Source organism: Mobula birostris, chromosome 8 (assembly GCF_030028105.1).
Source record: "Mobula birostris isolate sMobBir1 chromosome 8, sMobBir1.hap1, whole genome shotgun sequence".
Lineage (NCBI taxonomy): Eukaryota > Metazoa > Chordata > Chondrichthyes > Myliobatiformes > Myliobatidae > Mobula > Mobula birostris.
In genome coordinates this window covers 47210717-47227215 of record NC_092377.1, presented here as the reverse complement: position 1 = coordinate 47227215, position 16499 = coordinate 47210717, and the positions used below count along the sequence as shown (strand labels likewise).

General features: G+C 38.0%; 1 protein-coding gene across 2 annotated transcripts in view; it reads left to right on the top strand.

The window, feature by feature from the left end:
• The window catches only part of kctd3 (potassium channel tetramerization domain containing 3), a 93569-nt gene that overhangs the window by 55443 nt on the left and 21627 nt on the right, over nucleotides 1–16499 (top strand). For both annotated transcript variants that reach the window (XM_072265123.1, XM_072265124.1), the window contains 3 exons: nucleotides 4753–4902; nucleotides 8349–8439; nucleotides 11596–11786. In XM_072265123.1, coding sequence (XP_072121224.1) covers nucleotides 4753–4902; nucleotides 8349–8439; nucleotides 11596–11786 — 432 coding nt within the window. The remainder of the gene's footprint in view (nucleotides 1–4752; nucleotides 4903–8348; nucleotides 8440–11595; nucleotides 11787–16499) is intronic.

Sequence of the window (16499 nt, the reverse complement as noted above, 5' to 3'; positions counted from 1 at the left end):
GCTTGACACAAGTCACAACAGCCTTTTATAAAGTTGTATCTTTGCATTACCTATATGCATCCTACTAACAACTATTGTTTTATTATCATTAGAGTTTTATTTGGGTTTCATTTTCGTTCATTCTTTAAATACACTGCTACTTGCTTTGTTGTGAACAAGTGATATCAAGACTACTAATTTCTCTACAGGCGATTTGCTCTGCATCGCCTGGAAGGGATCCGTTTGTCATTTGGGATGAATATGCATGTAATTTCATCTTACTGCCTTCCCCCAACTAATGTTCTGCAATTAACCTGAGAGAAAATTCATACACCAATCAGACCAAAAGCCCTAGGTAACTCACCTTTGTCAAATGAATAAGGTGATGCTGTTCGAGAACTGTTATTCCAGTGTGCATTATTTTAAAAATCATAAGACCACATTTAGGACTCAATTTTGTCTTGCCTGTGGGTTCATATTAAAATTCTGATTCCCAGTTACGTTTTCAAATCCTTCAGTGATATTGCCTCCATTTATGTTCAAAAAATTTCTGAAAGTGGTGTCACAGGTTGATAGTGGTGTGGAAGATGCTTAGTGTACCTATCTTTATCAGCCGAGGTTTTGAGACTTCACATTGAGTTTTATTTTATTACATACATACTTGCTGTAATTTAGTTTTTTATTATTATGCATTGCAATATACTGCTGTTGCATTACAACAAATTTCATGATATACGCCTGTGATATTAAACCTGATTCTGAAACTTCACATTACAATTGTTGAAAAGGTCAGTTAGCCCATACTTTGGATATTGTGTGCAGTGCTGCTCACTAAGTTATAACATGTATGTGATCATATGAGTGCAGAAAAGATTTAGAAAGATGTTGCCTGGATTGGAGGATTTGAGATAAGGAAAGGTTGACTAGGTGAGTGTATTTTCCATGAAGCAAAGGAAACTGAGAGGTGACGTGATAGAGGTATATAAAGTTGAGAGGCTTTGATGAGATAGATGGTCAGTGTCTGTATCCATTTTTAGTTTTGTCCAAAAATTGAGGATATAGGTTTGAGGTGAGAGGAAGGTTTTAGAGGCGTTGGAGATGTAATTCATTCCCCTAAAGTGTACCTTGTATCTAAAGTGAGCTGCCAGATGGAGATAGTAGAGTCTGGAACAGTAACAACATATAAGACGCATCTGGACAGGGATTTCAATGAACAAGGCATAGAAGGATATGGAATTAATGCAAGAGAGTGGGATTCCTATAGGTGGGTATAATTATCTGCATAGCTGTGAACAGCAGAATTTGTTTCTATACTTTACAACTCTTAAGACTATGGATATAGTTAGTATTAAATTATAAGATACAATAATATAAAATATGTATTCAGACTTAATTTGAATTTTAGATTTATTTATTTTAACTTTCTTTAAATCAAGCATATTTCATATACTTGAACTTAATAATTCAGATTTAGAAACAACTTGTGATAATGTTCACTTTTTATCGATGCTAAATTACAGAATTATCATGCAATCCTTTAATTGAGCACCAAGCAGTTAAGAATTACATCATTTCCCTACTTATGAACTAACAAGAAGCTAAAAAGTAACTTTGCAGGCTTTTCTCCAAAGAAATTTCGAAATAAACTCAAAAAGATTATGAATTGTAGTTAATAATCTCATTGATAAGATTCTCCTGTAGGTGGCAATGTGATAGAGGAATTCAAAGTGAATGTGTAAATTTGCTGCTAAAACAAAGGATAATGTTCTGAATTACAGATGTCACCAGTTAATATGCATGCAGATACATGAACTGACCATATAATATCACCATAGAGTGGTATGAGATCAAGCTATAACTGGCAACATTGATGTGAGAAGAAAATGATGGAAGCATGCAGAATTATTTGGAAAAAATAAGCTAAAGTAGAAAAATTGCTCAATATGTCTAGATTTCAATGCTTGTAGAAATACATGTGGAAATCTATTTCTGATTTGAAAGAAAGTTCCACTGAGTGTATACAGTTGTATTTTAAATATGTTGGCTGAAACTTATTTTTCTAAAACAAATTGTTTAGGTTCAATCCAAAGGTTACAATATGAAAATTCTAGGGTAGAACCTGAGCAGGTCCTGAAACCATCCACTTCAGGCTTTAGCAGGAGAAGGAAGAGGGGCAGTAAAGAACACATAGGAAACAAAAATAAATGACCCTTTGTCAAAATTGAGAAAGAGAAGTTGATTTTCGTAGCAGAAAATGTGGGGAAGGGCAGTGGGTGGGACAAAGGAAGTGTCTATAAGTGGGTGAAACGATGGACAGCGATGTCTGTGTAATGTGTTGCTGATCTTGTGAACTTGGGGTGATATATAGTTTGGTCTGCTGGGCAGGCTCAAAAATATACAAGTATACAAATAAGAGATTTAAATAAAAGGCAAGAAATTATGGGTACAAGTGGCCAACCTTGATACAAACAGAGTGAACAAGTTAACTTTGAAGTTGGACAATTCGATTTTGAGTTCTGCACTATAGTAATGAGGCCCAACATTTGTTGGTGGAACATCATCTCATTTTTAATTTAGGCATTTTGTACTAAATACACCCTATCCTCGTTATATGCAAGGGATCCGTTCCTGGAAGTTGACGCATAATGTGAAATCGCATAATGTGAATAACTATTTAAATAGAGAAAATAGGGATGTGTTCCATAGGCCTTCCTAAATATGTTTTATCTGTAACTTATTCACATTTTTATACCAATATGACACAAAAGCAGTACTACGAGACAACATTTGTATTATATTTAATCAAGTTAAGGTAATATTCAATGTAATAAATCATAGAAATTTAACATCCTCTGGTGTACACTACTTACCAACAGTGGCAGGTGTGTTTGCTCTGGGAGGTGAGTGGTTGTTGTGGTGTCGGGCAGCTTTACATGGATAAGGTGGATGGTTGTGGTCGTCAGGATAATATCAAGCACAGCAAGGGGTGAAGGAAGACTCACAGAACTCTTAGAACTGCCGGCAGCAGAAAGATTACAGCGATTTGCATAAAGTGGTGAGGGTTGTTTGCTTGGCAGCATTTTGTCTTAAGTTTGCTTGTAGGGAAGAAGGGTTGACGGCAGGGAACGACTGAAGTGCTGACTCCGTTCTAAACTTGGGTCCATGTCCATCGCCATTTGTGCCAAGTGTTCCGACTTCCACCATTCCCTCACCGTTGGTAAACTCCTGGGATTTTCAAAATCGTCGGTTGCTTGCAGCATCTGAGAGAGAGTTCGCCGAAAAATAAAATACGTACACCTTGAATGTGGATCACACCGGTTGAGTGGTTGAATCAGCAATGTTGTGTTAGGCAGCGGGAAACGCACTGTTATGTTAGGATGAACGCTGTCCAAATGTTTAGGATGGGCTGGCGCATTGTCAAGCAACAAAAGAACTTTAAAGGCAACATTCTGTTCCCGGCAGTAGCGTCCTAGAGCTGTGTTACCTTCAGCTGATGCCGCACTGTTTATAATTTCCAACTTTTTTTCAAGTGTTAAAGCGGTTCTCTGCCACTCGGCTGATGGCCCAAGACATGACATCGGACGCTTAGGAGGCATAGTTAAATATTTAAAGCACAAAATCACTGCACTGTAGGTAAAACCAACAGAAGTTTAAGATTGTGCATCCACACCTTGCCAAAACCAATGCGAGAGTGGCGGGAGTGAAATTGTGAGGCGCGGCACCTGACTTGTATTGGTGGGAAAGCGGTGCTTCTCATCCCAACGGTGAGACCGTGAGGCGTGCGCACGTGACTTGTATTGGTGGGAAGGCAGTGCTCCTCGCATAACTGTGAATTTTGGATGCATATAACGAGACGTTGATAGAAATAAGTTCCTTGCATAACTGTGAATCCGCATAGTCTAAAGAGGCATATAACAAGGATAGGGTGTATTTAACTTCAAAGATAACTGCTTGTATTCATTCTTTTTGTGTGAGGACTGGCCATTTTTAGTTGTGATTCTTCTGTTCTTTATCTCTAATTTGGATATTCTAGCATGCTCAGGTATCCCTGTAGGCATCACCCAGACTTCATAAAATGAGCAAAACATTATATAGGCAAAAGACAATAATTATCCATTCAATGAATAACCATCATTTCATGTTGTTAAGACATGACCATTGTTCTATCCAGTGCCTAACCTACTTTCTCTACTATTTGGACAACTTGCTTTCTTTCTCTATACCAGGGGTTCCCAGTCTTTTTTTTATGCCATGGACCCCAGGTTGACAACCCTTGCTAATTAGTTTCTCATTCCACAGGTGCTACCTGGCTAGCCGACTCTTCCAGCATTTCTATTTTTGTTTAGATTCCAGTATCTGCTTTCCAACAATAGTTGCGTTTGCTCTCTGGAGTATAAGAAATAAGGCAATGATTATTTGTCCTCATTTTGTCAACTAACTTTATTTAAAAAAATAAAACCCACTTTAACAATTAACTGCCAAAATTCGACCCATTAATATGCATGTACGCTCTTCCAAATTTAGTTGCCCATTTTCCACAGAATTTACCTCAGTACTGAAATCCATATCAAATGATAAGGGACATTGTTCATCTAACAAAAAGATGATAAATCTCATGAATAAGGGTGCAGGAAGATAAACTGTAGAAATGGATTCTTCAAATGTAACTTCATATGGCATAGAAAGGTTTTATGAATAAGCAGAAATACTCACTTCTAGGTTTTGCATTTTTCTTTTTAAAATATTGAAGATTGATATGTTTAACACTGCTAGCTATTCCTAGTAGAAAAGGAAGCATTGGGGGTGCTGGAACCTTACAGGACAGTAAATCCGGACCAAGCATGGCAGAAGGGGTAGTCCATCCAAATTCAGCTCCATCTGTGGCAACTGGAGTCATCTCATCTGAAGGGTCTGCTAGATTGGGTAAGAATGATTTTCTTTTGTCTATATGCATAACAACATATAAGAGTTGTATTATTCCACCAATCTCCTTTTAGTATTAATGGCAGTTTTGTTTTTCTTTGAATTGATATTAATAAACGTACTGATAAAAATTACACCCTTTCCTCGTTATATGCGGGGGATACGTTCCTCTAAGTCGATGCATAATGTGAATGGTGAAAATAGGGATGTGTTCTTGAGGGCTTCCTAAATATGTTTTATCTGTGATTTATTCACATTTTCATACCGGTACAACACAAAAACAGTACCACAAGGCAACATTCATATTATATTTCATCAATTTAAGGTAATATTCAACATAATAAATCATAGAAAGTTAGCATACTAGGGTGTACAGTACTCACCAACAGTGGCAGATGTGTTCGCTCCGGGAGATGAATGGTTGTTGTGGTGTCGGGCAGCTTTACATAGATGAGATGGATGGTTGTGTGTCGTCAGGATCATCAAGGACAACAGGGGGTGAAGGGAGACTCACAAAACTCTCGGTACTGCCAGTAGCAGGAGATGATACCAGTGTGAAGAAAGTGGTAAGCATTGTTTGCTTGGCAGCATTTTGTTTTTCAGCATGAATTTGCTAGTAGGGAAGAAGGCTTGACTGCAAGGAACGACTGAAATGCTGACTCCATTCTAAACTTGGCTACACGTCCATCGCCATTTGTGCCAAGTGTTCTGCAGCCTTAAAAAATTCTGCTAGTTGCCTCAGAGTGGAAGACTTGACCTCTTTCCAGGATTCATCAGTGTTGTTGATGGCACGTCTGATGTTGAAGGGCTTCCACCATTCCCTCACCGTTGGTAAACTCCCGGGATTTTCAAAATCGTCTGCTGCTTGCAGCATCTGAGAGACAGTTTGCTGTAAAAAATACGCCTTGAATGTGGATATCACACCTTGGTCAAGTGGTTGAATCAGCGATGTTGTGTTAGGCGGCAGGAAATGCACTGTTATGTTAGGATGAATGCTGTCCAAATGTTTAGGATGGCTGGCGCATTGTCAAGCAACAGAAGAACTTTAAAGGCAAGATTCTGTTCCCGGCAGTAGCGTTCAGCCTCAACAGCAAAATGATTAGCAAACCAATCTTCAAAGATTTGACCAGTGACCCATGCTTTCTTGTTAGCTGCCCAGTGGACAGGAAGCATATTCCTACTCAAACCCTTAAGAGCACGGGGATTTAGTGAATGGTAAACTAAGAGAAGCTTTATCGTACAGACTCCTTTGGCATTGGAACACATAAGCAAAGTCAATCTATCCTTTGCTGCCTTTAAACCTGACGCAGCTTTTTCATCCTTACTTATGTAAGTGAGTTTCGGTGTACATTTCCAAAAAAGCCCAGTCTCGTCTGCATTAAACACTTGCTTTGGTGTGATGCCTAACTCAGCTATCATAGCCCGCAACTGCACAGGGTAGCGTCCCAGAGCTGTGTTACCTTCACCTGATGCCGCCCTGTTTGTAATTTCCAACTTTTTTTCCAAGTGTTAAAGTGGTTCTTCTGCTGCTTGGCTGACGGCCCAGGACTTGACATCGGACACTTAGGAGGCATAGTTAAATATTTCAAGCACAAAATCACTGCACCGTAGGTAAAAACACAAAAGTTTTAAGACCGCAAGATCGCACATCCATACGTTGCCAAAACCAATGCGAGACTGGCGGGAGTGAGACTGTGAGGCGTGCACACGTGACTTACATTGGTGGGAAAGCAGTGCTCCTCGCATAACTGAGTTTTGGACGTATATAACGAGAAGTTGGTTGAAGTAGGTTCCTTGCTCAACTGTGAATCAGTATTGTCTGAAGACACATATAACAAGGATAGGGTGTATAAAGAATTGCATGAATATATCTCCTGTAACCATCTGCTCATTATATTTTTGTGATGCAGATTAATGTGAATGGAGCAGGCTGATAGTGATGTGCACTTGGAGAAGTTATCCCAGATCATTGATGCAGTACATTATCAAGGTTCTAGATTATTCTAGTGTGATTTTAAATGCAATGGAATTTTGACCAAATAAATTGATTAATATGTGCACCAGGTGTAAATCTGCAAAGATCAGCATGATAGTGTACTGGTTAGCATGATTCTTTACAGTACCAGTGACCTGGGTTCAATTCCTGCCACTACCTGTAAAGAGTTTGTACATTCTCTCTGTGACAGCATGGGTTTCCTCCCACAGTCCAAAGACTTACCGGTTGGTGGTCAATTTGGGCATTGCAAATTGTCCTCTGATTAGGCTAGGTTTAAATCGGTGGATTACTGGGTGGTACAGCTCGAAAGGCCGGAAGGGCCTATTCCGTGCTGTATCTCAATAAGTAAATAAATAAAAACAATGAAATTACAAATCTGAGCTTTTGATTCAGCTATTTTGCATAGAAATATCAAAAAGTCCATTAATACTTGAAGGATTTTTGTGCATTTTTCAACTATTGCAATGGTTCTTTCCCATGAAAGACTCAAAAAAATGTTTAGCTGGTTTTCAAAATGAATTATGCATAACAACCTTATGTTTTAGTATTGTTCTTATTTTGATTTAACATTAGTTGAAATTATATTAGCTTGAGAAAGAATTAAAATTGGAAGTACAAATCTATATTGTTCATCTTATTGGAATGTTGAATGATTTAAAGGATCTAGAGATAGGACTGAGGAAAAAATGTTTGACCCCTGCTTGTATTTCTAATTTACGAGGTGTATCTAACTGTTCTGAATCACTAGGCAATTTACCTTAATACTGAAGAATAACGATAGGCCAAGCATGGCAGTTCAGTTTGAGAGCCAGTTTTATCAAGGGCTAATTTTCACTGTGTTGGTGCGTGGCCAAGTGGTTAAGGCGTTCGTCTAGTGATCTGAAGGTCGCTAGTTCGAGCCTTGGCTGAGGCAGCGTGTTGTGTCCTTGAGCAAGGCATTTTACCACACATTGCTCTGCGACGACACCAGTGCCAAGCTATATCGGCTTGAATGCCCTTCCCTTGGACAACCTTGGTGCCATGGAGAAGGGAAACTTGCAGCAAGGGCAACTGCCTGTCTTCCATACAACCTTGCCCAGGCCTGCGCCCTGGAAACCTTCCATGGTGCAAATCCATGGTCTCCTGAGACTAACGGATTCCTATATAAAAAAAAATTTTCACTGCCGTCCCATTGCTCATTTTTGGGCTAACCATGCTGGGAGTGGTAATAGAGCCATTTTAAAAATGATGCTCAATTGACTAAATCAGTTAACTTATTAATTACAATACAAAAGCAGAGAAAATCTATCAGTCTCCTTCTCCCTTGTACTGCATTGTGGGCGATAAATTTTGAAAGTTGGTTTTATGATAATATGGAAATATCTTATTATATTCGCACCAGGAGATATCAAAATGGAATGTTAGATGTCAAGCTCTGATGTTTCTTTCTATTGTTTATTGTTTTTGGCAGGCACAGTGGTTGATCCCCGGAAGGTTCTGATAGTTGCTGGTCATCACAATTGGATTGTAGTAGCTTATGCACACTTCGTAGTCTGTTACAGGTACCAGAAAGTCAATACAATTATCAATCTGTGAATAAAAGTTATAATCAGTTTATTAAAAGACATTAAAGGTTTGCTGTTCTCATTGTAAACCTGATGGTGCTGTTTTAAAAATGGTCCACATGTGGCCAACAGTTCAGACTGCATTTGGAGTTTCTTGATGCAGAATCTAAATGATTTTTTGTGTATTTAAAAACTCTCTGAAATTGTAATGATACAGCATAAACACTAGAACACAGAAACAATACTGAAGGACTAGACAACAGGCATCTCTATTTTGTCCTGTATAAAGAATTTTTGTTCTCGATCTCTGGTCTAGTTATTTGCAATCTACACAGTCCGAAGTTTCAGTTCAGAATATCATCCAACCAGAATTAATGCCTCGTGCACTTGGCCTTCTTAAGGCTCTACCCATCAGAAGTACTTTGAGAATTAAGCTAACATCTCATGAGTGTTGCAGGTAACTCACACAAACATTCAGTGAATGTAAAATCACTCCCTAACTCCAGGTGTTTCATAAGCTTCTTCATATATACCTCTTTCACTTTGGTTTCAGTAATGTTCCCAGTTCAGTGTCAGAACATAAGCTTGTATGTAATGATAAAAGGCATAGATAAGCAGGCAGCCAATGTCTTTTTCCTCAGGTGGCAATGGCTAATAAGGGATTACATATTTCTAAGATGCTTGGGAGAAAGTATAGGGGTTGGAATGTCAAAGGTTGTTTGTTTACACAAAGTGCATGATACACACTGCTGGGAGTGGTAATAGAGCCAGATACATCAAGGACATTTAAGAGACTCTTAGACAGGCACGTCAATGAAAGGAAAATGGAGGGAAGAGTGAGACTGATCTTGGCATTGGATAGAATATCAGCAGAGCATTGAGGGCCGAATGGGCTTGTACTGTGCTGTACTGTTCTCTGTTTTATGATCTATATTCACAGGTATGTTAAGTGGGTGTTGTATTGTGGTGGTTATGTTTCTGGGCTAGTATCCCATAATCCAACAGAATCCAGTGATTTTTGAGTTCAGATTCAATTGGAGCAGCGAGGCATTTAAATACAACCATTTTTATTATTTTTTAAAACTTCAGGGAAGAAGATCCGCTGTTCTTGTCTAGTAGGGTTATTTGTGATCCTTAACTGACTTCTAAAATTAAATCCTAAACTTTTCAGTTCAAAGTGATTGAAGGTTGCCAATAAATAAAAAGGATAATATGTAGACATAACAAAACTATAGTGAATTAGTGCATAAAGTGTTAAAAGAAAAAGTGAATTCATTAGGATGTTCTATTTTCCTTTTTTAGAAACGTTTTGTTTTGCTTTCTGTCTGGTCACAATAACTGTAGAAAATATACAGTGAGGTAGAAAATGAAAGTAATAGAGTTGTATAGCATAGCAAAGGACTCTAGGGCTCATCACATTCATGCCAATCATTTTGCCAATGTAAGTGTCCATCTTAATGCCTCTTAAATATAGTAATTGTAGCTGATTTATCCATCTCCACTAATGGCACATCCCAGATATCAACTGCACTCTGTCCTCTCATCTTAAACCTATGCTGTCTAGTTTTGACATCCTTGTCATTGGAAAAAAACTATCTATCTTCATCTTCAATTGTTTTCGTGGTCCTTTTATTTTAATCCTGCTGGCAGTTGAATTTCTCTTACATTACTAAAATCAACACCCACAATCCTTAGCCCATATATTTCTAAAATGTGGCTATTTTTTTAAAATGAAAGATTCCAGAAGTGAATTAAAATTTTCAGGATGTCCAGGGAAATTGAAGCAAAGTAGTGATAAAGGATTAAAACAATATTGTAAATAACACAACATGTTGTGAAGGATTTTGCATATTCTTGCAATGATTTGTTAACTGTTCTCTCTTTTGAATAGATTGAATGTACATTTGATAAAGTTAAGAATTTTGCATGATATACTGAGACATTTCTCAAAGGCTAATGTTTGGTAGAATTAAGGTACAGGGAAAAGTTATTCAGCCCATCAAACTGATGCAAGCTTTTAATAGAGCAACCCACTTCCCCTGCTGTTGTCTGACATACTGGCAAATTTGTTTTACGTTTTGCTATCCAATTTTCTTTTAATGTCCCCTTTGGCTAAGAACAAATGTAATGTAGTAACTGATGTGCTAATTAATTCTGTTTCCAACACCCTAAATTCCAAATCACAGCCAATCTTGATTTCATTCACATTGCTCTTATACTTTTTGTCTAAAATTTTAAGTTTGTTATCTCCAGCCAATGACCTAACTGCTAAAGGGATATATTCTAGCCATTGGTATATTGCTGCTGCAAATTGGGAAATAAATGTATTAAAAATCTTGTAGGAATGTTTTTGAAAGTTTATGGGTGAGATAGACTTCATCTAGTAATGGGCAACCAGAATAAAATTAAAAAGATTTAACCATCAATGTTTAGGTACACCAAAAAAGTAAGAGTAGCTAATAAATACTACTTTTTCTGCCTGTTTCCAAGAATGTATTTTCATTGGATCCCAGTGAAAGCTGATTGCACTGTTGGGTGTTGAAAACCACTGTTACTACTAACAGATCAGTAATGCATAATAAAATTTCAGACAGAAACTTCAGGCTAACAGTTGTGTAATGCAATACTTTACATGGGATCTGAGACTGCATTCAGCTGTATTGGAATTTTAACATAGAATTTCTAGAAACTGGCTATATTTGCAAATACATTCAGTTACTACCTTTGCCAAAAATGTATTGCTGCTTTAATGTTCTTTATTCCATGTAACAATTTTAATCACAATTTCACTCCCCTAATTGTTCAACCATTCTTTTTTTTATTTATATTCTCTGATATTTGAACTTGCAACAATGGTAATCTCATCGGTTTTATTAATTCACTTTGTTGTCTTGAAATTTTCAATTCAACTTTGAGTTTTCGAAACTATAGCAAGTTTCCATAATTTCTTTTGTCATTCATTTCTGGATATATGGAATCACTTGAAGGCAGAGGTTTCCAGACTTTTTTATGCCATGGACCCCAGGTTAGGAAACCCTGCTCCAAGACCGTTGTGAAAATAAATTATTCCATGTCACTAGCTCCATGCTTATGGAAACAGTGTATACTATATGTTGGAATCCTTACTGATTAATGTTTTGTGTTTATTTCTAGAATTAAGGAGTCTTCTGGTTGGCAGCAGGTATTTACAAGCCCTTACCTTGACTGGACAATAGAGCGAGTTGCTGTAAATGCTAAAGTTGTTGGTGGACCACTTGGTGATAAAGACAAGATGGTAGCGGTGGCATCCGATAGCAGTATAATTCTGTGGAGTATTCAGGATGGAGGCCGTGGCAATGAAATCGGTAGGTACTATAAAACTGTGAGAGAATACATAATTTGGTTTCATTAGTTTGGGGGTGCAACAGTTTGTACATTTGATTTTCAGTTTTCAGAAATGAACAAATGCATTCCTTCCGTTTTCACACCTTTCGTCCTGGCATGTACCGAGAGAACAATCCAGATGTACCGAGAGAGCCATCTAGATGTACCGAGAGAACAATCCAGATGTACCGAGAGAACAATTCAGATGTACCGAGAGAACAATCCAGATGTACCGAGAGAGCAATCTAGATGTACCGAGAGAGCAATCTAGATGTACCGAGAGAACAATCCAGATGATTAATATTACCATTCACTAGATCTTGAACATAGCGCAAGTCCAATATGAATACCTAAAATTATTCATGAATTAAATGGAATGTACTTGTTGATGATCTGAGCCTGAATTGAGAAAATGCCTTGCAACCATTGGAATATTAACCATTTTTTTTTATCACTTGAAGCACTGTTATTTTATTGGCCTCCTTGCACTAGTTCCATTCCATCCATAAATGTGTGGATTGTATATTTTGTTGTCTGTACTCCCATCATCACTCAGATCACTGGGAAATGGGACTGGACATGGGCTTTTAATCCTGTGAACTCTGGTCTACCAGTCAGTTAGATGACTGACTGACATGCACCATTTAACTAGCATTACTTGCATATCCCTGAATATATATTTCCCTACAAAGTTTGATCAAGATGACGTGAGAATTTTAGTTTCAATTTTCCAGTACTTAGATACATTCGGAAAAGAGTTCTGGGTTCTCATTACCTTTTATGTAGAATAAGCAAAGTTTAATTTTCCTTCTAAAAGGCCAGTCTCTTAAACTTAAGCGTTAGGGATCCAGTGAAAGAAGAATAAGTCTTTCTGTTCATGGCTTATGAAATCTGTCTCTTTAAATACCTTACTAAGCAAACAACTTAGTCTTTTAAATTCAAGAGAATGTAAACCAAGTATATGAAATTTAATTTCAATTTCTGGAAGATACCTGGCAGCCTTTCTTTGATCCCTTCTCCTCTACAAAATTCTCCATACCTGTGTCCTGCTTTTATATTTTCAATAATTAGCTTTTTATATTTATCTTCACGAACCCGACTGCCTGAACAATAATGATATTTGTTTACTGCAGTATTTAAAATAAAACCAATAGCCATCACAGCCATAGACTCTAAAGGGTTAACATATGTACCCCTAGGGGTCATATTTTTTATAGACTATACCTTTAAAAAGAGAGAGAGAGGTGTCCAACACAGACACCTTGTTATTGAGAGAGAGAGAGGCGAAGTCTGCTTGGAGGTGATGTTATGGTTTCTCTGCAGCATGTTTACACTTTTGCAAGGACACTGCCAGCTTCTGTGTTCCTATAGAGAGAGAGGGGAGGAGCTACTTGATGGACAGCTGATGTTCAGCATGGTGAGTTAAATAGAAGGTCAGCTGATAGACACGTAGACACATGGTTTTGGACACTGGATGAGCTTTGTTGTGTCCGCAGAATGGTGTTTTTTTTGGAGAATCGATCAGTGGCTCTCGCAGTGTGGAAAAGGTGTGACTAGTGGGGAGTTATTAGTGTGTCCAACCCTCTCCTGGGTTGATAACTCCAGCACAGAAGACAGTCTCCTTTTTGTAGTCACATTTGGTGACTTTAAAGGAAGAGAAGAGAGGAAAGATAGGGTTGAAACAGAAGAAACCTACTCACAAAGAGATCACTGTTTGGACCCTCTTTGTAAGTAGCCTGTAAGGGTGAGTTTGAGTTCCATTCAAATACGAAGGTGTGACTGTCATGTAGTTAATCCACAAGAGTGGGTTCTCTGGTGAGGGGAGTACCTTTGTGAATACCACTTGTATGTTAGCCTTGTTTGGGTGTGGTAGTTCACTGAAGAAAGGCACCCCTGTGGCAAATCACTGTGGGAGTTATTTCGTATGTTGTGGAACTGGATAAGTGGCTATCACGTTGTGTGTTTGGGGTTGGTTCCCTTGAAGAGGGTCCCCTTAGTGATAGCCTACTGTTGGTGATAATCCATATGTGGGTTCTGTTGGAGTATCCTGTGGCCACCACTTTGGAATGACCCGTGGCTGAATTCGGGTGTGGTACCACTTGTATTGAAAGGATATTTGTTGACGATCACCGTCAGTGATATTTTGTGTGTGGAGTGGAACAACTTTGGAGATAAGGGGGGGAACGTCGACTCAGACCATGAGAGGCCTGCGTCGGATATTTTCATGCCTTACAAGGCGCAGATTGGAAGTCTGTGTGGGGCGCCACTCCTCGCACAGACTAGAGCAATGTGTGATTAAGTGCCTTGCTCAAGGGCACAAACACGCTGCCACAGCTGAGGCTCGAACTAGCGACCTTGAAATAACTAGACAAACGCCATAACCACTTGGTCACGTGCCCAACACCTACTAGATAAAACCTACTACTATTGTTATTTTGTATTGCTGTTGTGGAATCTGTGGGATATCGATGTAATTGCCTTCTCTCGACATTTACCCTGGATTACACATCTTTCTCTCTCTCTCTCCATCACTACTCAACTCAATACCATGAACTGAACTGAACTTTACTCATCACCGTAGGACTGTATCCATTTACCCCTAGGCTTGAAGAAGCTTGGTTTCTCTATTTCTACACTTATATAATCATTGCTAACCTGTTTGATATATTGAATTTATATTACTGTATTGTGTAGTTACCAATAAATACCATGTGTTAACACCAATACCAGACTCTAGCTGTTTTCCATTTCTGCTGGTTCTTTAACCCGTCACGGGGTACGTGACACATATGAGTAGCATTTAATGGCTCTATTTGCTGAAGTTTAGAAAAACGAGGGGGGAATCTCATTGAAACTTATCAAATGTTGAAAGGCCGAGATGGAGTGGATGTGGAAAGGATGTTTCCTATAGTGAGGGAGTCTAGGACCAGAGGGCATAGCCTCAAGAGGGATGTCCACTTAGAACAGAGATGAGGAGGAATTTCTTTTGCCAGAGGGTGGTGAATCTGAGGAATTCATTGCCAGAGACAGCTGTGGAAGTCGTCATTGGGTATATTTAAAGCAGCGATTGATAGGTTCTTGATTCATAAGGCTGTCAAAAGTTATGGGAGAAAGGCAGGAGAATGGGGTTGAGAGGGATAATAAATTAGCCATGATGGAATGGCAGAACAGACTTGATATGCTGAATGGCCTAATTCTGCTCCTGTGTCTGATGGTCTTTTTGTAAACCTCCTTCTGCTTTAATACCACCTTCATACTTGCCTTTCAATTGTGATAGATCTTTTTAGCATATTAGTTTGTTGCAATTTACACAGCAAATTAAGTTTATGTCATTTGCCATTTTGCTGTGGTAGAACAAATGGGTATGCTTTGTTAGAGTTCTGCCCACATTTGTGATATCTAGAATAAGAATAATTGTGAACCAATAATTAAATATTTCTTTGAATGGGAGTGTTCTGATAATCTAAAAGAATTGTTTACTGAGGCTGTAGCTTTGGAGACTTGAGCTCTGATTTTTTCTGTGATTCAAATCAGTTTATATTTCTGTTAGCTGCATAAGTGAAGCAATTGACCACAGCCCTGATGGATGGAAGGAAAGGTTAGCTTGTTCTAAAGCTATCCAGTGATAATGTGTGCTGTAATTTGTATATTTTATCAGATTAGGTATTGGCATAATTGTAATGCACTAACTATTGCAAACGCTACAAAGTCACATGATAAAAATGTCTACTTGACAGGAACTAGTAAGCTTCCATCTATAAAAGCAGTTTAATAGCTTGCCATCTTCAGGACAACTGCAGAAATCAAGCTTTTTGCTTTATTATTTTATGTTTATAATTTATATTTCCAGTTCTGTTGCATTTTGCATTTGTGAATTTTTTAGCTGTTTATTTCTACCTTAAATTTAAGATTCTGAAAGAGGAATAAGTTTCTGAAAATGCCTGATTCTGCATTTTTCACATCTATTGTTTCTTTGATGTGAACTGCACTGGAGATTTCTTTGGGGACAAATCCAGCAAATAAGCAGATTTAGGTGTCAACCCAAATTTATTTCAGAATAGCTTCTAATGCATATTTTGAAAATAAATTAAAGTAAGTGATTACCATTACTGTGCTTGCCTGTAAGGTTGTCATTCCTTTGCTGGGCTTGGGAAATGGTTCTTCTCCCCAGGTGAATTTATTACAAGTTACCAGTTGTCAACATACAATTGGCAAAAGGAGGCTTAATATGCACAACAGATGTTCATGCAAATTGTAACATTATTTAATTGGCATGAATATTTATGACACTTGACGTGCATGAGGCGGAAAGTGGAATTAAACATGGTGGATGATCATGCAGGAATATTGAAAATATCTTCACAGTTTTGTACAGAAGAGATTGATCCACATTGAAAGTGAGGTTCATGATTTTAAAAAGTACATTATAGAGGAGAAATGTTTCATGGATTTAAAAAGTGTGTTCCAGATGCAAGTACTAAAATGTCAGATACCGTGACAATGACATTGACTTCCACTGACAAAAGTGAGGGGAAACACCAACTAGGCTTTCAAAACTTTTAAGTGGTTGATGTTTCTTTTTTAATTATACACCTTAATCTGAAACTTCAAATAGGTGCTGCGCTTCAGTATAAGTTTGGAAAATCTGCTGAACTGAAAGTCACAATAGAAGTCTAGATACAATATACTATATG